The 25,943-nt window shown below is 37.1% G+C and overlaps 1 protein-coding gene across 2 annotated transcripts in view; it reads right to left on the reverse strand.

Moving 5' to 3' along the window:
* The window catches only part of Agps (alkylglycerone phosphate synthase), a 131,956-nt gene extending 124,219 nt beyond the window's left edge, over window positions 1-7,737 (reverse strand). Inside the window, exon 1 of one of the 2 annotated variants that reach the window (XM_076865890.2) lies at window positions 7,418-7,737. In XM_076865890.2, the coding sequence (XP_076722005.1) occupies window positions 7,418-7,737 (320 nt within the window). The remainder of the gene's footprint in view (window positions 1-7,417) is intronic. The other variant, XM_076865891.2, reaches the window with a different exon arrangement.
* Window positions 7,738-25,943: the final 18,206 nt, after the last annotated feature.

A 25,943-nucleotide genomic window follows, 5' to 3' on the forward strand; every position in this document is an offset into this window, starting at 1 on the left:
TACTACCAAAAAAATTATGTAACATATTCAGTAGGCAATGGTGATAACGCCTACTAGTAAGACATCCAGTCAGCTACCATCAAGCTTCAGGCCATTTTTCCTAATTTCTCCAAAAGCATTCCAGCAATACTTCCATTCTCAGGCTCCAGTTTCCAATGCGGGAAGACTTCAGCAAGAGTAATGCTCCTGGCCCCTGCCCAGCCCTAACATACTCACAGTTTCTCATGGGAGGAGTGATTCAGCTGGTCAGTGAATTATGAAAGACACCAAGCGCTTGGGGTTAGCCCTCTCTTTGGTATCTATCCTCTAATGTTTCTGAGACAGTATTAAGGCTTGCTAACTCTACCCCTGAAGAGATGGTCTTTTGTGGTCCCGCACTGCCTGTGATAGACTAATTCAGGGTAAATACTTGGTATCCAAATCTAAGCAATCCAACCAGTTTTGTCAGTAATAAAGCTGACATTTTTACCTCCACTGTTCATATCTTGAACTACCTATCAAATTATTCTGTACTCAGATAATGAGACAGAGATAGGATAAAATATTACCCCTAAAACCCAACAAAGAGTGTGCTACTGGAGGGAGAACAATTACTACTTTATGATAATATGGCTTTGGTTTAATTTAGGGTTGAAATCACTATACTAACTGGTAAACAGCAGAAGTTACCTGCTCAATAACAAGAAAATAAAATCAAAAGGAATGATACTTGCTTAGCACTTGCTTTTAAAAAGTTCCAGAAAGTGTCTCATCTAACAGCAATGGCATTCTATTTCTTTGTAGCCTAAAATCAGATCACCTGATTTATTTCCAGGTATTTTTATTAAGTGCCAACGAGGTAGATGGCTCTCTAATAACTTCTTTTTAAAAATATTTTTTAGTTATAGGTGGACACAAGATCTTTATTTTACTTTTTTTAATGTGGTGCTGAGGATCAAACCCAGTGCCTCACGCATGGTAGATGAGCGCTCTACCACTAAGCCACAACCCCAGCTCTCTCTAATAACTCCTTAATATAAAGACATCTGTTTGGAGAAGATTTGGTTCATCTCAAAATGCAATCCAGATTGGTATGATACCAAATAACCATAGAGAATAATAAGTTTTCAAGACTTCTTACTCATTCACAGTCCAAAGACTGAAGTAGTCCTAAAGCCAAACAATAAATCCTCCATGACCTCTTCTCTTTTCTCCTTTGATCTTGTCTCTTCCACATTGTTCCTAACCTTATTCCTATTTATTCCCAACACTTTCTTCTCCTACAAACCAAACAAAGTCAAAATTCACTCATAGAAAGAAAGAGATTAGTCTATCTTTTTAAATCATGTATTTTATTTTCTTAAATTATGAATTTAATTTTGACAGGATAATACTTTATATGACATGGTATTTGATTATGATCCATTTGATTGCAGAAGGTTTGAAACTTACCATGACAAAGAGACCAATTTGATGAATAGTTTTTTCCCTGAAGAACAATGTCAAGTTATGTATAGAGCAAACAGAAAGAAATAGGCTTGGGAGTAAGACCCAAGGTGAAATGCCATCTCTCTTATTTCACAGTTGCATGACCTTAGACAAATTAACTACTATGAGCCTCCACTTCCTCACCTGAAAGCTACATATAGTATCACCTACTCTTCAGAGCTGATGTATGAATTAAACGAAATCATGTACATAAGTTTTAGAATGGTGCCTGGCATGTTAAGATTTACCCAAATTAAAACTCTACACCATCATTAGAATTCCTAGGTAAGAACTCAGAGTATGCTTAACTATTTCATTCAATGTAACTATTAACATAAGTCAAAGAATTTTAAGTCCAGTAACTTATGCAATAACCTTTGCTGCAGGAATGCACCTCCTACAGGCTTCAGGAGCCATTCTGGGAAACATTTACAAATCTTAACTCAGCTTTTTCCTTTCTAGAAAACATCTATCTAAGTAGATGTTAAATACTGTATTTTTTTTTAAAGAGCATATGAAAATGTCATTACAAGCAAATAAATTAGTAGCATTCTTAATCTAATTATTCTTCTGATGTTAACCAGAAGAATTTATAACTTCTGTAAAAACTGCCATTAGAGCAGCTCTGACTAATGCAAATTACAATGAGGTGAGCCAAAGTTAAAAACGGGAAACCCGTAACAACGTGAAGGGATAGTAGTCAACAAGGGATTTTTTCCTTTTCCTTCTCTTTTCTGTAATATTATAGTCACTTAAAAAAAAAAAAAACTGAAAAAAATCCAAAAAAAAAGACATAAAAATGTCATATGTGTAGCTGACATTTACTATAATTTTTAAGAATCTAAAATTGCATTCAAAAACAAGGTAAAATGAAAACTGTACATGGAGTAACACACACTTAAAAAAAGAGGATCCAAAATTAAACTGTCACCCTCAAAAATCTGCTCAGCAACCTCAAATAATGAGAATGTATGTTCCTAGCTAATTAAAGTAGTTGGAACCAACTCAGAGGAGATATGACAAGTTAACACATTTTGGTTGACCGACCCTCTTAAATGCCCACGTTCCTCAGGAACTCTCATCTCTTTTCTATTTTTATTCACTTGTCCAACTCCCGTGGCATTAATTTAGTCACATAATCTTAAAAGTATCACCTAATGTACTAACTTCCAAAACTCTCAAATCCATCCTTTCCTGCCCATTCTCACTGTTATAATCTTGTTTTAATCCTTCAGTATTTCTTACCTGTTGCGCTCCAAATACCTCCCCTAACTTATCTCCCTATGTCCATCTTTACTCTTCACCAACCCATTCTCTTCTCCTTCTCCTTCTTCTTTTTTTTTTTTTTTTTTTTTAATTCTGAGACAGGATCTAAGTTGCTGGAGCTGGCCTAAAACTTGTGATCCTCCTGCCTCAGCCCCCGAAGTCCCTGGCATTACAGGCATGTACCACTATGCCCACCTCCAGCCCATTATTAATACTATGGCTGAAGTGACTTCTCTCAACCCAAACCCAATCTGATCTTATCTATGATCAGCTTCATTCCTTCAAGCATTTGCCATTACCTAGCCCTTTCACTCTTTCATTTTGTTCTTTCATTTTTTTATCACCTATGACATACTATTTTACTTATCTGTTCTTTGTCCCCACTCCAAATAAAATATAAATTCTGTAAAGGGCACAGTTTCTGTTCACTACTATAGGTCACTTGAATGAATGGACTGATGACCTATAGACCAAAGGCCTCCATGACCAGACACTGTGCTCTTTTTTCACTTTATTCCCACTGCACCAACAATGAATCGTCCAGTTCCCTAAATACAATATGCACTTTCATATCCCCTTACTTTTTTTTTTTTCCAAAGAGAGAGTGAGAGAGGAGAGAGAGAGAGAGAGAGAGAGAAATTTTTGATATTTATTTTTTAGTTATCGGCGGACACAACATCTTTTTGTTTGTACGTGGTGCTGAGAATCGAACCCGGACCGCACAAATGCCAGGCGAGCGTGCTACCACTTGAGCCACATCCCCAGCCCCGCCCCTTACTTTGACATATATTTTTCCCTTTGCCTGGAATATAACTCTCCTCACCACTGAACCTGCCAAACTATCACCAATATCTTAAAACCTTCTCCAGAAAGCTCCTACTGACCTCATGGAGTACATCCACCATTCTTTCTTTCCTTTGTACTACATCAGTACCTTTATCTACAGTGGCTTTAATTAAACTACTGGAATATGTTATCTCTCTTCCTAGACTGAATTCTTTAAGGCAGAGAACTATTTACTCACCTTTTTAACACGTATGGTAGTACTTGTCATAAATTAACTACTGTGTAAATGTTCACTAAATTATGTGAGCATAATTAATAATGTATATATAACTATTCTGTAAGAAGAATGAAAGCATGAAGTTTCACTGGGTGTGGTGGCACACACCTGTAATTCCAACAGCTGTTGAGACAAGAGGATTGCAAATTCAAAGCTAGCCTCAGCAAAAAGCGAGGTGCTAAGCAACTCAGCAAGACCCTGTCTCTAAATAATATACAAAATTGGGCTGAGGATGTGGCTCAGTGGTCAAGTGCCCCTGAGTTCAATCCCTGTTAAAAAAAAAAAAAAAAAAGGGCTGGGGATGTGGCTCAAGCGGTAGCGCGCCTGCCTGGCATGGGTACGGCCCGGGTTCGATCCTCAGCACCACATACAAACAAAGATGTTGTGTCCGCCAAATACTAAAAAATAAATATTAAAAAATTCTCTCTCATTCTCTCTCTCTCTCCCCCCCCCCCTCTCTTTAAAAAAAAAAAATTTAAAGCATGAAGTTTCAATAAGTCACTACTACAAGTTCATGTGAATTTAAGTCTAACCAGCCATGAGATAAAACAATTATAATTTTCAACACAAACCACAAAATTATTCTAAAGGAACTGCTTTATGATTACAATCACACTTTACTGGATATATACTCTGGCTCCTTCTTGCTCCATCATTTGCCTTTCTCTTAGGCTCAGTTCTGGTACTGACAACTCAAGGCCCAACTAAGCAATAAAAAGCAGAAAACAGTACTGGGTTTCCTATGAATAATCTATCAAATAAACCATTCTCTGAGGGAGTTTTGATGTTTCATCTAATAAAGGTTTTTCTTCTAATACAAGTTAGTATTCTATTTTGTCTTTAGTCAGCATTTTTATTAAACTTCAAAGTACTTGTACAGGATTAGATTTTAACATTAACCACCTAACCCTGAACCAAAAAACAGAGCTTCCCACCAGCTGTGAGCTATGCCATAAATGGGATAGAGCTTCACCTAGACTATTAATGCATTCAGTCCTTGGAGCAGCCATACAGGAAATCAGTCATCTTCAACCACAGTGACGGATCCATTACCCCAGTACAAACATAACTATTTTTTCTCTAAATGCTGTAAACCAAGGCAACTAAATCCAACCATAAGGAAAATCTGCCCTCCCTGCTTAGTTCTTTTTGCTGTACCCTGCTTAGTACTAGTAGTATGAACATGCACATGAATGTACAATCACACAGAGATGCATACAAGTAAGTAGACATAAATATATGTGAAGCCATTTACAAAAGAGAAAGTCTTAAACACAATCACAGCTAATATAACATCAGTGTGACCAAAGAATGAAATAGATGTGATCTTTGATTTCTCCCTCTCCACTATTTGGTAACCAAGTTCTGGAAAATGTCCCATCTAGTGTTTTTTCCAAAAATTATGCCTTAGTTCAGAATTCCAACATTCTTCTTTGGAATAAGAGACACCTATTGGTTTGTCTTTGGACACAGTAAAAACTGCAGCTACTATGTGTTGAGGGTTATATAATAAGCATTGCACTGAGCATTTGATCTTTCTAACTCCATATTTTTTTTTTGCATTCTCACAGAAACACTGCACATTTTTAAAACATTTTTAAAAATGAGGAGACTTACCCAAAGGTAAAATTGCCTAGTGAAAATTCAAACCAAACTGCTCAACACTCTTTCACTTGGTTCTAGTAAATCTGATCATGGTTTGCCCTACGTATAATTCTGTAAAGTTTCATCTCTCACTCCTTTATCGCTTGTGATTCTCACCCATGCTGCCACATTTTACTTCTAGTAGTTCCCTAATCTCTCTCACTTCTTTACCTGTAAAAATACTGTCTACCAAGAATACTTTTTCCCTTCTTCAGCTAGTGTGTTAGCTTTCCACCACGATGACAAAATACCTGAGAAAATTAACTTACAGGGGAAAGATTTATTTTGGCTCATGGTTTCAGACCATGGTCAGCTGACTCCATTGGCAAGGCAGAAACATCCCAGTAGAAGGACATGCTGGAGGAAAGTTGTTCACCTATGGCAGCCAGGAAGCAAGAAACAAGGAAGGGGCTGGGACTAGATATACCCTTCCAGGACAAGCCCTCAGTGACCCACCTCCTCCAACCAGGCTCCATCTCCCAATTCCCACCATCTCCCGGTAGTCCATCCAATTATGAACTCATCAGTGTATTAATCCATGAATGAGATCAGAGCCCTCATGACCTTATCACTTCCCAAAAGCCTACCTCTGAACACTACCTCTGAACCAAGCCTTCAACACATGAGCTTTTGGGAGACACCAAACCATAACAGCAGGCTATTTACAATATAAACATCAGGATTACTCAGACAACCTTTATTCAGAAAAGCTTTTGCCCTAACAAAAACAGTCAAAATATGCTACAGGTATCAACTAAATATTCTTATCATACTACATTATAACTTTATTAGTTATAATCATTAGGTTCTTAAAAGTAAATAGTGCATTTTAAAAATCTCTGTATTGCTAGTATGATGTGTATGCAATAAAGGGCTCTCACATGTTGAATTCATGAATTATTCATCAGAAGCAGTTTAGTTTTAAAACTTGGCTCTGAAGTCAATTTCATGTGCTTCTGAATTCTAACTTGCCACACGGTATACCTGCTAAGCCTGCAGCCCACTTCTTAATGAGTTTTTAAATTTCTTCTTCTGTAAAATGGGAAGAAACTGCACCTACCTCATAGCGAGAGGAGTGCAAGAAATAATGGATGTAGCACAAACTCTAGCTCTTTGAATACAAGCATTAGCAACATCTTTTTCACTCGCAATGTCCATGTTGATACAGCTGCATCTCAGAAAATAGTTTCTTGAAGTAGTTTTCATTGGACCTTAAGATTCCAGCCCTCCACCCCAAATCGGAAGCTTAGATCTCTTACAAACATTCTCATTCACAGATCCTTGTCTTTTATATTATGAGGAGACTGAAGCTCTGAGAGAGGCAGACTTGCCCAAAGGTAAAATTGCCTAGTGGAAATTCAAACCCAGGTCTATATGCCCAGCCACTATATGATATACAGAATTCATTAACTATACCACCCTACTCATCTACCTAGTGTATGCAATTTATTGCTTCTTACTACTCATGGGCTTCCTACTTCAAAGTCAAAAACTATGCCCCTAAAGGAAGCGGAAGCCTCGCCCACAGAAACCAGTGAACACCTTTTTTTCAGAATGTGTCCCTTCCCCACGCCTTCACCCAGGATCATCTAGTACAAACTTGAGTCTCCTGGGAGGGACAGCAATACAGCCCCTGCTACCCATTCCAAGACCTTAACCCCCAAAGTATTTTAGACAGAAAATGAATTCCTGACACCAAAAACCCAAGAAAAAAGATCTCTCTGGGCCCTTCCCCAATAAAAGCTCCTTAATTCTATTACCCTCATATAGTAACCAAAATCTCCCACCCCATCCCGTCCCCTTCTGGGATTCCGGGATCTGGTCCACTATCTCTCGAAAGGTGAATCCGTACTTTCAGGGACCAGGATGCTCTCCGCCCACCCGTGTCGACTCCCTTCCCACCTTCCCAGTGCCCTCGCGCCGCACAGGCCCGGACTGGCCCCTCACCGCCGGCTGCTTCCACAGACCGCTACTCACCGCTTCTTGGGGATGGTGCCCGACTCCTGTGCGGCGGGAGTAGCCGCGGCCGCCGCCGTGGTCGCCGACGCGGCTCTCCGAGCTTTGCACTCATTGGTACTCAGAACCTCCTGGGGCCGGCCCAGCAGATGGGCCGAGAGAACCCGAAGCCTCCGCCCAGCGCGGTCCAGGTCGGAGTCCCGGACCGCTGCAGAGCCGGGGCTCGCGCCCGTCCTGCCCGCCACAGCCGCCGCCTCCGCCATGGCTTCCGCCTTGTGCCGCCGCCCGGGACCGCTGGGCGTGGGTGAAAGGTCACTCAGAGCGGCGCCCGGCGCGACCATTCGCTGCGGCGCATCCCGGCAGCCACCGCGGTGCCTGGGCGGCGGGTGCCATGCGCCTGGAGCTCTACATTTTCTGCCCCCGCCCACCGCGCCCGCCCTCCCTCCCCTGTCACGCCTCTGCCGCGCGCACCTGCCAAGCAGGTGAGTTTGAGCTAACTTGATTGGCCCTGCCCGGGTTTGGCAGGTCCAAGAGCCGAGTCGCAAGCGCCCCCGCTGTGTCTCAGAGCCTCGGAGATGTCCTGGGGAGTGGCCTGGGCTTCCTGAGGCCCTCTCGGGGGCAGACTCCCAGAAGCAGGAAAAGTAGGCAATGCCATTGGACCTGACCACGGTACCAGCGGCGTCTTTTCCTGGAAGAGATCCTAGTGTGTACCTCTGCTTTGCCCCTTGTAGGGTCACTCAGAACTGATCCTCCTAGTTTCTATCCATTACAGCAGATAGTTCTATCATTTTCTCATTTCTCATCTCCTACTTCGTTCCTTCCACTGTGCTTAATGCTAGATCTCAAGTAAGTAATCTCCAATTTACAAACTAAAAAAAAAAAAAAAAACTGGAGGGTGAGACATTTCTACCTTATCCGAGAGTATACAGCTAGTAAATGCTAAAGCTGAGTTGCAGCCTGTTTTCTTTCCATTCATTAATGGATTCTGTGTCCTTCCTAACCCATGACAGCTAAGTTTTTCATTACTACAGATAGAATTACTTAAGAGCTATTCTTGAGGCTTTTCGATTATTTACAAATTGACCTCCTTTCTAGAAGATGGCACTTTGTAAAATTAGAAGGATCTCATCGGAAAGTGCTTCACAATCGCTTTCAGCCAGCAGCTTAAGAATTAGCTTTAAAACTCCCACTTTTACTGGCCAGTCATTCTCTGTGGTGTCACCACCTTCCAGTTATGCCTTCCTGGAGAAAAGAAAAATATTAGCAGAGGAATCTGAAGAACACCTCATACCTAGGACTAGATATTGACAGGATCTTGCCAGCTTCCAAGACTGAAATTGTTTTCACAGTGAACTTCCAAAGAGGCCCAAACTGGTTAAAACCCATAGATTAAGGGCTAGGCAAATTACTGTTGGCAGCCAAATCCAGCCTGTGACCTGTTTTTATATAGCAGTCAAGCAATGGATTTTATATTAGGGGGAGGGGTAAATAAGAAGAAGAAAAAGAAATATGCAATAGATATCTTATGTGGTCCCACAAATCCTAAGATATGTATATTTGGCCTTTACAGCTTTTATGTCCTCAGAATCATACATAAAGAGGTGCCAAGCCACACTGAATACAATCCAAATGACCATCAATAAAGTAGTGGTTAAAAATAAATTAGGGGCTGGGGTTGTGGCTCAGTAGAGCACTTTCCAGCACATGTGAGGCACTGGGTTTCATTATCAGCACCACATAAGAATAAATAAATAAAGGTATGTATCCATCTACAACTTAAAATTTTTTTTAATTTTAAATAAATCATGTTGCTATGTTAAATTTATCATGGCCATTAAAACAGTTTAGTGCAACTGTGGAAACATAGGAAATTATTATGAATTTGTTAAATATAAAAATAGCTATAATCTGGGAATGGGGTTGTGGCTCAGTGGTAGAGCACTTGCCTAGCACATGCAAGGCCCTGGGTTGGATCCTCAGCACTACATAAAAATAAATAAATAAAATAAAAGTATTGTGTCCAACTACAATGAAATATATATATATATATATATATATATGTATATGTATATATATGTATATGTATATATAGCTATAATCTAACCATTTTATACATCTATTTTCTCAATCTTTTTTTTTAATAAAGTATAGATTGTTTAAAAGGGAAAGTAGCACTCCGATTAGGTAAAGCAGAGTGGGCGGAACAAGACAGAAAGGCTCAAGACCTGTTTTCTCAATTTTGCAGCAACATCATGGCACAGGTTTCATTGTCCTTATTTTAGAGATAAAGCCTCAATGAGATTTAAGAGGCCTCTCTGAATAACTATATTATCTCCAGATATCATATACTTAATGCTATCATTCTGATTCCACCAGTAGAGTTTTGGGGCATTAACATTGCATATTAAAATTTACTTATATGGGACGTTAGAGATGTAACTCACTCGCCTAGTATGCACTAGGCCCTGACTTTGATCCCCAGCACAACACACACACACACACACACACACACACACACACACCTTATATAGGCTTGGTTTTATTTGTGTACAAATTCTAAAGTAGTACTTCCTAAAACAAGTTGTTGCCCTAGACATAAGTTATAGTCCTAGTCAAGCAATGGGAAGAATTTTAAGGATTACTACCACATCCATTAGGACCTCAATCATGCAGTACAAGAACATGAGGCACACATAGCACTTTCCTAGGTTTTTGTAACTGTGAAAGAGAATCTTTAAATGATCTTGAATAAGCCTCAAAGGTACTAGTTTCTGACTTTTGCATACATGCTCCTTGTTTTGTTGCACACTCTCACAACCAACAAATCTTGACCCTGATTGGCATTTCCAGGATTCAGCTGACTACCAGAAAAGTGGATATATAATCCTGCACATTTGAAAACCAAAGGGAGAGATTCTTTTACCTGACTTCATTGTCAATGAGAAAAGCTCTTATTTTAAAATTTTAACATCAACATTGCTGTCCAATGTCACATACATAATCCTAATAGTCTTTTTGTATTGTACAATCTGAAGACCAAGCCACATTTATATCTTTTGATCTGATAAAAGTCATCAGAACAGATAGAGATTACTCAATCCAAGAGTTAATGAGGCAAGCATCATTCTTCGATTTATCTGGGCATCATTTCATTTTCTTTATATTTTTACTTCATTCACCTTTCAAAACAAACTCAGATGTCACCAGTGATCTTGTTATAGAGAAAAATAATAGCAACACTGATCTAGACCTATCAGTTATTTAATCAAAATATTCTATATCCTTTAATATAGGTCATTTGCTTTTTGCAGGAATGTATTGGTTCTCCCTGTTCTTATTTGAATGGGGCAGAAACTGAGCTCATTTCCCCCTCCCTTTTATGTTTCATCGTGTTGCACAAACCTCAGAGTTATTTTCAATCAGTATCTCTTTTGTCTCTTTATAGTCAGTACATCAACAGTACTTGGTCCTCTGTGTCTCTTAAATCCATTGTTTCCCTAAGAATTTCTCACCATTTATCATATACTACTTTATTTGTTAATAAACTTTTTTGTTTGCATATATCTGTTTCTCCAGACAAACCAAAATCTCTATGATAGCAGAATCGATAGCATATACAAGAATCTAAGACTAATACTTAATTTATAAGAGACTCACAAATTTGACATTGGGGAGCCACAGTCCTAATAGGAACAGTTTTCTCTCTTCCCCCAACTGAAAATGCCTGACTAAAGTTGTCTCATAAAACAGCACTTTCCATGATGATGGAAGTGTTCTGGTTCTGTGCTGCCCAATACACTAGTAGCCCAATGTGGCTATAAGTACTTAAAATGTGGCTGGGATGACTGAAAAACTGAATTTTAAAATTTTAATTACTTAATGGCCACATTTGGCTCATGATGACTATATTGAATAGCAGTTATAGACTATCAATAAGTTATTGATGCCTGCAAACACCAACACTGCCTTCCTCCTTTCCCCTACTACTGGTATAATTCGTACTTTTTATTATGAACAAGAGGAGATGTCAAGGAGAAATGTTTGTGTTTTATATACTGACCTGATGCTATAAATATATTTTATCCACCCCCCCAAGAAAAAAAGCTATAAGTGATGAAATGTGGTCAAAAATAATATACCTTCCAAGACATTATAGGTTAATTAAGCTTTTATAAGCCACATTGAAGATCTAACCATTGGAAATAAAGTTCCTTTTGCATGAAGTGCAATTCAAAGATAAGTTTGGGGAATGTTAAGAGAAAGGACTGCCATAAGGGTATCAAGCCCAAAGAAGTTACCTTCTTTCTGACGAACCACTTTCTTTATAACAGGAGCTCTGTGAAAGAGTTCAGACATTTCAAGAGTTTACTAGTACATAAGAATTATTTAATGATTCTCAGATAATTCAGACAGTGATAAGGAAAGGACTTGATGTGTATGCTAATCTCCAGATCCTTAGAGATAGTTCAACATTAGATACCAAATCCGATCTAGAATTCCTGAGCCCAACTCCTGTTTAGCTGCTGCTTCTCATCATTATATTCTTGCTTGGGGAAGTCATTGGCTTTTTCATATGAACTAGGAGTGAAGAAAAGGGATACAGGAAGAGTAATTTGCTAAGTGCTCTAAGGAGAAAAGCACCTCAAGTTTAACACTTCAGCAGCCCTACTCTTCAAGCTTTTTATACCATTTATAGATGTTACTAGAACAGTGTTGAAACCCCAACTAACACATTTGCTTATAATCCTGTAAAATTCAAGATTTCTTGCCAAAATATTACATAATCCATAGTGTCCCCAGATTGTTTCTGGAATACAATGTGTCTATTTTTGCCTGACTCCACAGAGAATTTAATCTAACAATACTAACATACTTTTAGTATAAATATAGCTAACTAACTTCTTCAGTCTTGTCCAAATTGAAGTTTGGACAACTGCAATTTGCAAACCAAATTTAAAGATTTGGCAAATATCAGTAGGCTAACAAAAACTTTTATCTTAGATGATGAAAAGACTAAGGTAACCCAAAATTATGTGCTAGTAGAAAAACTGCTTACATATATTTCAAATATGTATATGGTGATGAAAACATATAATCAGTAAAATATTTGTTAAGAGCTACTCTATTATATTGTATACCCAATTCACTACTAAGTGCTATGATATGCAAAAAGTATTAGCCAATGGCTTATCTACATGATATAATTAGGCTAGTTAGGAGTCAGGATATATAGATGGAGAAAACCTGTCATACTCATGAATAGAATAAGTGTGATAGAGATGACCTTAGTGATAGGTTTCTTCTTACAAGAAAAGAGTTCAAAATTTATTTCATGCTACCTAAGAGAAACAGATGTATCCCATGAAGCCTAACCTATTGAAATGCTTATGATTCCCTCAAAAAATCAAAAACTCACACTCAGGAGAACCATCAGTGAACCTGTTCCTTCTGAGTCGTGGAACACATGGCCCTCAGTAGTAACCTGGGATCCCAAGGGAGAGCAGATCACATGCATAGAAATAAAGGGTGAACCCATGCCATGTGGAATAAATAGAGTGCCTTTATTTGCATTTGTGATCACTCTTTTAAGTTGAGGCACATAAAAAAATCTATAATAAGATTAACTCCTAAAACATACACACAACTTCTTTACTATACTGATTTTCATTACTCATCATCAGAGCTGCTCAGTGATCCCTAAATACAGGAATTCTTGCTTTTTTAACCTTTTAATTATGAAATATAACACATAGAAAAGTGAACCAAAGCATAAATTAAAACAAACCAAGCATCCATGTAACTGTCATCTAGGTTAAGAAACATTGCTGGCACCCGAAAATCGCCCTTAAGCCTTCTAATTGCCAAGACACCCATTGTCTTGAGTTTTATGGTAAGCATTTCCTAGTTTTCCATTGTTTTTTTGACAACTAAGCTTTCATCCTTTACCTAGTTTGGTTTGATTGCATTTTTGCATGTATATAATGGAACCTTATTGTATGTTCTTTTGTGTGTGGTTTCTTTCATTCTTTAAACATTATGCAATTCATCCATATCATTGCATGTAGTTGTAATGCATTCATTTTTTTATAGTATTGTATTGAATGCATATACCAGATTTGATCTACTCTACAATTAAAGGACATATGAGATATTTACAGTATGATACTAGTATGTACTATATGCTTTGAACGTTCTTATATCTGTCTCTGGATGGAATATATGAATTTCTGTCAAGTGTCCATCTAAAAGTGGAATTGCTAAGTCATAAATCATGCATACATTTAATTTTAATTAATAATGAATGCCAAACTGTCTTCCAAAGTAACCACACAAAATCTACCTCAGCAGTATATGAAAGCTCTCATTGCTTTAATATGGGTGGTTGTCAGTCTGGTTAGCTTTAACTACTCTGATGGATGTGTGCTATTATTTTAATTATCTACTCTAATGTATGAATACTATTAAAACTTTTTGGACTCCAAGATTTCTTTGTAATTTAAAAATTGAGACTCCCAAAGAGATTCTATTTATGTTTATTTCTCCCTGCTTACCAATCTATATATCATGTTAGAAATTAAAACTGAAAAATATCTATTTTATCCATTTGTTTAAAATAATAATGATAAACCAATACATTTAATAAGCAATATATTTAAATTAAAAATAATTCTATTTTCTAGATAAAAAGCATGAGAAGAATGTATTCTTTTACGTTTGTACAGATCACTTTAATGTCCGGTTTAATAGAAGACAGCTATATCTCATATTTACTTCTGAATTTCATCCACCAAGATACACATGCTGTGTAACCATTGGAAAACTCTACTCTCATGAAATAATGAGAGTGAAAAGGGCAAATAACATCTTGGTTAGTCTTATTTTAAAAATAGTTTTCACCATGCTGACCCTCTGAAAGAATCTCAAGGACCCACAGAGGTTTCTAGATCATATTTTGAGAACTGAAGCCCTAATGTATTCCTTTAAAATGTCTGCTAAAAAGTTAATTGTGGAAGCTCTAGACAACTGGATGCCAAAAGTAGTTAATGATATTGCCACATGAAGTAGTACATAGAAGTCAAATACTCCTATGTCTTAGGCATGTAACAGTTTTTGTATGTTCTTTTTCCATTTAAAAAAAGTATGTAAAACCAATATTAATAAAGTTATCAAAATATTTGAGGCATAATTTCATGTTTTGATGAATTCTATAATTTTTTTCAATTTCATAAAATGAAATGTAAAAGTCATTCCTGCACTTTAAAATCAAGTTTCTAAGATAGTTGTGATGGCACACACCTGTAATACCAACTACTTTGGAAGCTAAGGCAGAGGATCACAAGTTAGAGGCCAACCTGGACAACTTAGTGAAACCTGTCTCAAATTTTTTTTTTTTAAAAAAAAAGGGCTGGGTATGTAAATTTAGCTCAATAGTAGAGCACCCCTGAGTTCAATTCCCAGTAACACCAAAAATAATAATAACAACAACAAAAAAAACTATGGTTAAAAAATCAAATTTCTGGGGGTTGAGATGTTGCTCAGTTGTTGAGGATTTCTAGAACCTCCAAAACTAAATCAATAAAAATTTGAAATTCCAATTCATAGATGAACAGAAACATGATTGGTATAAATGAATAGCTAAATTTAATGTGACTATTATGTTTTGATTTAAAATTTAAAATTACAAACTTTACTACAGAGCAATAGTAACAAAAACAGCATGGTATTGGTACCAAAACAGGCAGGTGGACCAATGGTACAGAATAGAGGACACAGAGATTAATCCACAAAGTTACAAATATCTTATATTTGATAAAGGGGCTAAAAGCATGCAATGGGGGAAGGATAGCATCTTCAACAAATGGTGCTGGGAAAACTGGAAATCCATATGCAACAAAATGAAACTGAATCCCCTTCTCTTACCATGCACAAAAGTTAACTCAAAATGGATCAAGGAGCTTGATATCAAATCAGAGACTCTGCGTCTGATAGAAGAAAAAGTTGGCTCCAATCTACATATTGTCGGGTGGGGCTCCAAATTCCTTAATAGGACACCCATAGCACAAGAGTTAATAACTAGAATCAACAAATGGGACTTACTCAAACTAAAAACTTTTTTCTCAGCAAGAGAAACAATAAGAGAGGTAAATAGGGAGCCTACATCATGGGAACAAATTTTTACTCCTCACACTTCAGATAGAGCCCTAATATCCAGAGTATACAGAGAACTCAAAAAATTAGACAATAAGATAACAAATAACCCAATCAACAAATGGGCCAAGGACCTGAACAGACACTTCTCAGAGGAGGACATACAATCAATCAACAAGTACATGAAAAAATGCTCACCATCTCTAGCAGTCAGAGAAATGCAAATCAAAATCACCCTAAGATACCATCTCACTCCAGTAAGATTGGCAGCCATTATGAAGTCAAACAACAACAAGTGCTGGCGAGGATGTGGGGAAAAGGGTACACTTGTACATTGCTGGTGGGACTGCAAATTGGTGCGGCCAATTTGGAAAGCAGTATGGAGTTTCCTGGGAAAGCTGGGAATGGAACCACCATTTGACCCAGCTATTGCCCTTCTCAGACTATTTCCTGAAGACCTTAAAAGAGCGTACTATAGGGATACTGCTACATCAATGTTCATAACAGCACAATTCACAATAGCTAGACTGTGGAACCAACCTAGATGCCCTTCAATAGATGAATGGATAAAAAAAAAATGTGGCATTTATACACAATGGAGTATTACTCTGCATTAAAAAATGACAAAATCATGGAATTTGCAGGGAAATGGATGGCACTAGAGCAGATTATGCTAAGTGAAGCTAGCCAATCCCTAAAAAACAAATGCCAAATGTCATCTTTGATATAAGAAGAGCAACTAAAAACAGAATAGGGAGGAAGAGCATGAGAAGAAGATCACCATTAAACAGGGTCGAGAGGGGGGAGGGAAAGAGAGAGAGAAGGGAAATTGCATGGTAAAGGAAGGAGACCTTCATTGTTATACAAAATTACATATAAGAGGAAGTGAGGGGAAAGGGGAAAAGAACGAGAGAGAAATGAATTACAGTAGATGGGGTAGAGAGAGAAGATGGGAGGAGAGGGAAGGAGAGGGGAGGGGGGATAGTAGAGGATAGGAAGGGCAGCAGAATACAACAGACACAGTATGGCAGTATGTAAAAAAGTGGATGTGGAATCGATGTGAATCTGCAATATGTATACAGGGTAAAAATGGGAGTTCATAATCTGCTTGAATCAAATGTATGAAATATGATATGTCAAGAGCATTGTAATGTTTTAACAACTAATAATAAAAAAAAGAATCAAAAAAATAAATAAAATAAAATTTAAAATTAAACATGATTTAAATTTCTTTGTAAGAGCAGATTCATTCCCATTTTAGGATGACAAAGTTACATTTATCATTGCATTTAAATCAGTGGTAAATAGTTAAAGGTTATTCCAATCCAGTTATTCCCGAGACATTTTTTTTTTACTACTATCAAGACCATAGCTTGGGAATTGTTTATTCACAAATCCCAGCATTTGACCTTTTTATACATCAAGGTCTCTTAGTTCTCTTCATCTGGCCACCTTTATATGTTGTCTCCAATAGCATTCAAGCATTCAAGGGCAAAGGATATTCTTAAAGACCAATATGTTCTGCCCTAATTCAGATGGGAATTGTTTCCCCCCTCCCATTGGTTAAAAGTATTGTGGGGCAAAGAGATGAGGTAAATCATTGAGTGCACTAAGATTCTTCCAGATTCCTAAAAAGAGCTGACTTTCAGTGATCTCCCAGAGTCTATAATTGGCCCTGGCTAACTCTGCCTTTGGCTGTATCAAAGCCCCAGAATCCCTATTCTATATTCAAGAGAATTTACCGAGGAAGTAATCTGCCTGCTTAACTGCTGTTAGTTCTCTCCTTAACATTTTCCATTATTTTCTAAAAGGGGAAGCTGACTTTGCTCCCCACTGGCTTAGGTTATGTTGTAAGAAAGTTTCAGTGAGTATATTAGGGTTACATTCACCTATAATGCCACCCCATCCTTATTCTTCTGTAGTCTAAAAAGTTTTCTCTCTAGTGTAATTGCCTCTTACCACAGGCAATCATACCACCTTGAAGCCTAAAGAAGCATGAAACTACTTTAAATCAAATGCTTAAAATAACCTGTTAATCACCCATGCAGTGTTCCTACTACTACAAAATCTGCTACTGAAAGTAGGAATGTCTGGTTTTGAAATCTACTTTTTAACATATTGACAAATTAGATTATTGTATTTTTAACAAAGACATATGATAATTTCTTCATGATCTTAATTTCTTCCCTTTTCCTTCCACCCCCACACTGGGGATTGAACCCAAGGGTGCTCTACCACTGAGGTACATCCCCAGCACATTTGATTGTTTGTTTTGTTTTGAGACAGAGTCTCAATGAGTTGTCCAGGCTGGCCTTGAACTTGTAATCCTCCTGTCTCAGTCTCTGAAGTAGCTGGGATTACAGGCGTGTACCACTGCGCCCAGCTCATCCCCATTTTTTTTCTTAAACATTCCCCTTTCTATTTTTTTTTCTTCCTTTTACACTTAATCTTTTTTCTTTTCTTTTTTTTTTTTTTTTTTTTTTTTCAACTTGGGTCAGTATGATGCAGTGCTGGAGAGAAGAGAAAAGAAAGTATTCATAGTCAATAATAAACAATAAAATCAGTCCATGAGCTAAAAGATAAAGATAACCAAGGCTAATGCCAGAAGGTCCCCCTAGGAGGAACCAAAGCAGAAAACACACCCCCAGATAGAGCCCTGCATAGAATCACTGATAGCCTGTGTGAAGATGGTCACTAGGAGGCAACAAATTCTGCTAAATCAATCCTTTTCCAAAATATGATCTTTAAGGACATTGTTGGCCCTTCAGAGTATAGTCCCTAAAATATATCCTGATCCAGCATATTTTAAATTTGTATGCAAAATAAGGTGTGTTGGATACTAATTTTTCATTTCTGTTTTGAAGGCATTCAAATACCAGGGCTATTAGCACATTCAGTTCTCTTTTTTTTTTTTCCTTAAAAAATATCCCAAAGCTACTGGATCAAAAGCAATATTCTGATTTACTTGTTTGTGCTATTGAGGTGAAGGCAGTGTTGATATTCAAAAAACTGAAATTTTAATTATAATCATTTCTAATTCTCTATTTTTTGGTGACCCATATGATCCATAAACAACTTTTAAACCCACTTATTGCTCATAGCTGAGGTTAGAAGAGGTCGCCTATGTAGACGGGGTCATAGAATGAACCTACTGAAAACAGGTGAAAGAAACTTCTGACAGGGAAGCAGGGTAGCAGCTGGAAAAACACCACACCAGATGCAATAATAACCACAAGGAAATCTCCAGTCCACTGAAGCAATGAGATTTGCGAAAGGAAGGGAAGATATTGAGTGAATGAAACACTTTTGTGTTAGTTCTGGGTGGCACTTACAATGCACTAATGGTCAGGAACATAAGACTTCAGTGGCTTTCCATTGACCTGCCCTTTTGTACCTAAACTATAAGGACATCTGTAGTCGTGGGAAGTACCATCTCAGGAGTTTACCATGATTTTCTAAAAACCATGCCATCATCATTAGAACCAATCTACGGATCTTAAAAGTTCTGGAAAAATCTTTCTTACTTTCAAACCCACATTTCAGAATGTAAATTCATGACATTCCCACAAAAATGTATGAAATTTCAGTTTTGCCTTAAAATAAATCACAAAATATAGGTTAACCAACTGTATAATTTGTCTAAAATACTAACGTATTTCATCTAAGTCACGTTTCTTTAGATCTAACCAGTGAAAACAATAGGTAAGCTCTTCTCAACTTTCAAACAAAATTAAGATCATCCTGTCTTATGAAAGAATATGATGTTTAGGATTTGCAAATTTTATTTAGGAGGTAAGCAGGGAATACAAGTGGATTAGAGTATAGAAAAAACAATATTGGCCATCTCAAAGCCAGTTGATGAGTAGAAGGAGGTTCACATACTCTACTTTTGTATGCTTTTAAATTTTTCCATAATAAAAAGTTTAAAAATCATATTTAAATTTTTAATTTAGCTTTTTTATTACTATTTTAAAAACAATATCTGTTGTAAAAATTCCAGAATATATAGAATGTAAAGAAGGAATTAAAAAACAAAAAAAGTAATAAAATATTAGCATGCATTACCTTTCCCAATACTTAAATATCAAATATGTAATAATGCCACTCCATAAATGTAAATTAATAAGTCTTTCTAGTTATTAACTCTAATGCCATGATTTCTTCAATGTTGATAGACGCTGACATTACCCCATTCTGTTTGAGAGTTAGAGATGAGAAAAAAACATTATGGAACACATTGTGCTGTTCAGTTACTAGTAGTAGTGATAACTGCAAGGTCAGATCAAATGATGAACCAGTGTGAATAAATAGATACCTTAGAGTAATGTGTTCACCCTCTTCAAGTTGTATGAACTCTGTCAAGGAACCAAGACATCGGTCAGTTACGCTTTGCAATAGTGTTGCTAACCGTCTTAGCAAAGAACTGTTGAGCCACTTCCAGCTGCAGAAAACAAGAGAGGTTATTTCTTAAGCCTAACCATAAAGCCAGATTGCACATTTTAGTAAAGTTTTAGTATATGGTTTGGACCTGAAATGTCTCCCAAAAGCTCCTGTGTTGAAAGCATGGTCCCCAGAGCATCAAGGTTCAGAGGTGGGGCTTTTTGACAATAATTGGATCATAAGGGCTCTAACCTCACCAGTTGATTAATCCATTTGATAAGTTAATCTATTGATAACTGAATAAACTACTGGAAAGAGGGCACAGTTGAAGGAAGTAGGTCATTGAGTGCATTCCCTGAAGGGCTTAATCTTTCCCCCAGTCCCTTCCTCTCTTTTTCTGCTTCTGGCTGCCATGAGCTGAGTAGATGTTCCTCCACCATGCCCTTCTGCCATGGCACCTTAAGCCCAAATCAATAGAGCCAGACAACCATGCTCAACTTCTAAAATTATAAGCCAAAATAAACTTTTCCTCTTCTAAGTTGCTCTTGTCAGGTATTTGAATCACAACAATAAAAAGCTGACTTACATAGTAACAAATCAACCCAAACTTAGCATATTAGAACAAAAAACATTTATCATCTCACCCATTGATTATTTTGATCCACTTCTGAAGGTCAAGAACCCAGAAGCAACTCAAGTGGATGGTTCTGGTTCACAAATCCATAAGAAGTTGCAGCCAATCCCTTAGCCAAGACTTTGTGATCTCAAATCTGGATAATCTGCTTCCAGATTCACTCACAAGTTCATTTCTTTCTACAAGGAACTCTCCGGAGGTTGCCTGACTGTCTTCATGATATGGCAACCAATTTTCCATGAAGAAAGTCATCAGAGAGAGGTAAGAAAGAAAAGAGATCAAGCAAGTAAGAGAGTGGCCATGTTAGAATCTGTAGTCAATTATAACTTGGTCTTGGAAGTGACATAAACATCATTTTTATCTTATCCTATTGATCCTGTTATAGCAGGAAATAATATAAGTGCATGAATACCAAGAGGCATGGATCATTGGAGTCCATTTTTGAGGCCGGCTACTACATGTAAAATTAAAAAAAAAAAGAACTCCTAGAGACAAAATATATGAAAATGAATTTGCAAGTATTAAGAGACGTATACTTGGACTCCAATCTGTTTGGGATTGTTACGTTACTAAGGTCAATGAAAGGAAGCCAAACAATGACTTCCAATCATTTAAAACTTTGAAAATAACTTAAGGTTATACATCTCTGTGTATAATGACAGAGTACAACTGTCAAGCATTCAAGCCATGAACTTGCTGGACTTACTTATATTCAAAGCTATACAGAACAGCAATAGCAGTGGCTGCTAAAATCTGCATTATCCACACTATTCTTTTAAAAAAAAATATTTATTTTTTAGTTTTTTTTCGGCGGATACAACATCTTCGTTTATATGTGGTGCTGAGGATCGAACCTGGGCCGCACGCTGGCAGGCGAGTGCGCTACCGCTTGAGCCACATCCCCAGCCCTCCACACTATTCTTGAATGGTGTTATGTGGGACTCTGCCAAAGCTCAGGTCCTAGTTTCTAGTCCCATTCTTAGTAGATTTCAATATGACTTGGCATAAATGCGCTTCCCTGGCTTTTTTGTTTATCACCCCAACCAAGGAATCATGGTAGAAGAGAAAGGGATTACAGTATATGGTTTCTGCCTTCACCAAACTTAAAATCTCAGTTTAAGAGGAAAATAATCTTCCATACTCACAACTGGAGGCCTTGAAAATAAATATGAGAAACATTATACACTGATAGATAGTAGTTATCTGTAGGACCAGATTATATAAATTAAAAGTTATGCTTCAGTCTCTGTCTGTATTCATCTCTAAAACCACATTTATGTATTGACTACTGGTGATTTTTAAAAATATTTTTTGTTTCCCACCATGCTTTTGGAATGCAAGTCATCTGTTAAGAACAAAATCTGACTGTGCTTACAAACTTGATCCAATAACTTAACAGTAATTGATGTGGGTAAACAATCAAAATAGTAGATAAATTTCACAGTCCACCAAGAGAATCATATTTTTTCAACAATGATATTGATCAAGTTATAATAATAAAACACACAATATTCTGATATGTAGATACCAAAACATCAAAATAGAGACTAACAGCACACTTGAAAGTAGCCCTAAACATGGAAAACTATGCAAACTAAAGAATGATTATTGAAAAATAGAAGGGGAAGTGAAAGATGAGTGAGTTCTTTTTTACTTTTATAGTTTACTCTTAATCATTCATTTTTACAATTAGTGGGAAAATAAATTAACTCCCTTTAATGGAAAGAGTTTGTTGCATATGATCATTCATTCTCAGTCTAATAGTCACTTATCAAACTATCAATCACTATTTCCTCCCAGCCCACTGAGCCACATTCCCAGCCCTATTTTGTATTTTATTTAGAGACAGGGTCTCACTGAGTTGCCTGGTACCTCATCATTGCTGAGGCTGGCTTAGCCACTTGAATTATAGGCATTCGACTCCATGCCTAACCCAACGGCACTCTTAATATCCTACAATTCTGAGTCACAGATTTTTTTAGTCTTCTTTGGATGGTATCAAAATATGTGAAATTAGTGTTGTTAGGTATTTTCTTCTTGTCAAGATAATTCATTGGTATCTCTTCAAAGGAGGTATTTTGTGTGGGTGTAACACTCAAAAGGATAAAGCTTATATGAATTATTATGTTTACATGCCAAACTATGTAGGTTTTTTTAAGGTTTGCTTTGGCAGATACATTTTCCCATGGAAAGACTGTTATTGATTATAGCAGTGGATATTTCTTTCTCATGTGTTTATTTTTTGAGGAACTCCCAATGACTCGCTTAGCCTTATCCACAGAAGTTTGTTCTATATAATTTGTGTGTGGGTAGATAAGTATGTATGTGTAATAAGGTGGGGGCATAGGAAGAATTAATGGGAGGGTGGGATATAAATCTTGTTTTTTACACACATGTAGAAGAAACCCTCAGATACACTGGGTATTTGATCTCACCAAAGAATAAATTATTGAGATCAAATTCTTTTCTAAGACCAAGTTTTGACATTTCAGAAATGGAGATACCATGAAAACACCACCCTAAAAGGGGGTTAGGAAAGGTCAGACAGAAAATATTTATATCCAGGATCAGTCATCTATTCCTCTTCCAAGTTTTTTCTAAAGGTAGAAAGAATCTTTTATGATTTCCAAAGGAAACTAAATTGAATATTTTCAAATATTCCTTAATCTTATGACTTCAAAACTAATGTCAACTCAGTAAAACTCTTTTCCTTATTTTTTCATTAAAAAACACTGATTTTACAATTACCCTCATAGTTTAGGGAAATATCTCTGATACTAAGATGAGGTCCTTATATGTATTACACTTTCCAATTCATCCTACACATTCCTGCCATGCTGTGTGCCCCATGATACTTCTCTGAACATATCATTGCTCTATTGAAAACATTTAATTATTCTATTATTGCCTTTTGGTGTTTTAGGCCATTCACAGTTTGGTTCCCCATTATACCTTTCAAGATTTTTCACGCCCAATTCCACCCTAATAAAAAGGGTTCATTCCTGCCATTGCATTGTCAGAAACACCTTCATTCATAATGCCTCATTATTTATTCAGAAACTGTTCCTCCCCTGTATGCTCTTGTTCAGTATTTTACTTAGTTCATGTGTTTAGTCCAAACCCATATGGCACAAATAGATTTTATTTTTGTTTTATATTTACACTGTAGATGTTTATGTGTATACCTATGTCCCCCCTACACTGTGAACTCCTAGAGAACAAGAACCATATCTCAGGCAACTCTAATTTGTATACTTTCTATAGGATGCATTTTTTCATTGGAGATATTTAGAAAATGTCTGTGGAAGGAAGGAATTTGGAGAGGTAGGGAGGCAGATCCATAGACATGTTGGCTTTTTAAAATAAATTTTTTATCAAACCTGTGAATCAGTGGTTCCCAATCCTAGTTGTTTATTTGAATTACTAGGAAATTATTTAAAAATAGCAATGCCATACCTAACACCTAGTAATACATTCAAATCTCTAGGGGGTAGGACCCCAGCATCAGTACATGTGTTTCAAAAGTTTCCCAGGTGATCCTAAAAAGGATTGGCTTAAAATGTAATCCCCAGAACACCAACATCACTATTGCTGGAAATTTGTTAGAAATGTAAATTATCAGATGCTATCCCAATCTACAAAGTCAGAAATCTGAGGTTGGAGCTTAGCAATGGGTGTTTGAACAAATAAGTACTATAGATGATTTTTATGGACTTTGAAAAATGCTCTAGAATGTTAATAAAGTAAGACAGGAGCTAGGGTGCCAATAAGAAAAAGGAATGTAATGAATTCAATATTTGTGTGATGCAGGACAAAAAAATAAATTAAAACTATACAAATAGACTTTCAAAAATGAGAAAGAAGCCAGGCACGGTGGCACAAGCCTATAATCCCAGTGACTGGGGAGCTGAGTCAGAAGGATCATGAGTTCAAAGCCAGTCTCAGCAAATGTGAGGGGCTACATAACTCAATGAGACACTGTCTCTAAATAAAAATATAAAATAGGACTGGGGATATGGCTCAGTGGTCAGGAGTGCCCCTGAGTTCAATCCCCAGTACCAAAAGAGGGGTGGGGAGAAAGAAAGAATTTTCAAAAGAACTAAAATATAGTGAGGACTGAATAGAAATATGCTTAAGTATGCTTATGGTCACCAGAGAAGATATTTGAAATCAAACTGAGTATTAGTATATCCACTAGATTTAGCAATCAAGAGGTTATTAGGAACATTGATGATGATTATCAGAGGAACATTGGGAGAGAAGAGAAATACAGTGGACTGGGGATATGAACAAATGAAGACAGTAAATGTACACTGACCTTTTGAGAAATTCACCTATGTAGGAATGGGAGTCATCATGAAAGAACAAAGAGATGGGATATTGAAGAAGGTTTATTTTATAGTAGATGATTTGAATGTCTTTATATGCTGAGAGAAAAGAGCCAAATGGATATGAAAGTTTAAGATAAAGAGACATTCAGGTGAATGGTAGTTGATAAGGTTAGATAACTGAGAAAATAAGAAGAGGAGGGATAAACTATTAACCACAGGCAGAGAGAGGGTGACTTTTTCTGCTGGGCAGGAAAAAAAAAGAAGAAAAAGGGTAAGAAAGAATTCTTAGGAGGTGAGAAAATTATTAGTAATAACATTAATTGATATTCCTTGAGGACCTACTCTGTACCACACAATGTTCTAAGCAGTTTTCATAGTATCAGGTAGGGCAGTCTCGTGGTCACAGACTTAGGACCCCCACACAGCCACATACAGGTGAACATTGAGGTTGGAATATTTTCAGTTGAAGAATCCCACAGCCTGTAGCAGGCTTTTCACCTGTGTAGCAGTGTCTTTCCCTGTTTCATACTCCATGAGCATTCCTTGTGTTCTGTTGAAATATGTGTCAATAACCCTCAGCATGTCCAGCTTTCAGTATTTCAGACTTCATGAGAAAGAAGGACGAGTCCTTTGTCTGCAGCACAAAGGGGTGTGTAGGCAGATTTTCCTGTAAGGGTTTCTGGAGGAGACCTACTAGCCAGGGAAACTGAGGCATACTATTAAAGCTGACCTGGCTCTCTCTCTTCTATATGTGAGTGCTTCTGGAGTCCTAGGCCAGAGGCCCAACTCAGGGGGTCCCAATAAATCAGGTGTGGCCACTTATCTCAAAAACCAAACATAAAGTGAAGATAAAGAGAAATTTGGGGAAAATTTGTCCTAAACTTAATCTCTTTATCTTAAACTTTCATATCTATTTGGCTTTTTTTCCCTCAGCATATAAAGAGGCTCAAATCTATTTATTATAAAATAAACCTCCTTTAATGCTCCATCTCTCTTTGTTCTTTCCTAATTACTCCCATTCCTTTGCAGGTGAATTTCTCAAAAAGGTCCGTCT

This window comes from Callospermophilus lateralis, chromosome 9, assembly GCF_048772815.1.
Source record: "Callospermophilus lateralis isolate mCalLat2 chromosome 9, mCalLat2.hap1, whole genome shotgun sequence".
Classification (NCBI taxonomy): Eukaryota; Metazoa; Chordata; class Mammalia; order Rodentia; family Sciuridae; genus Callospermophilus; species Callospermophilus lateralis.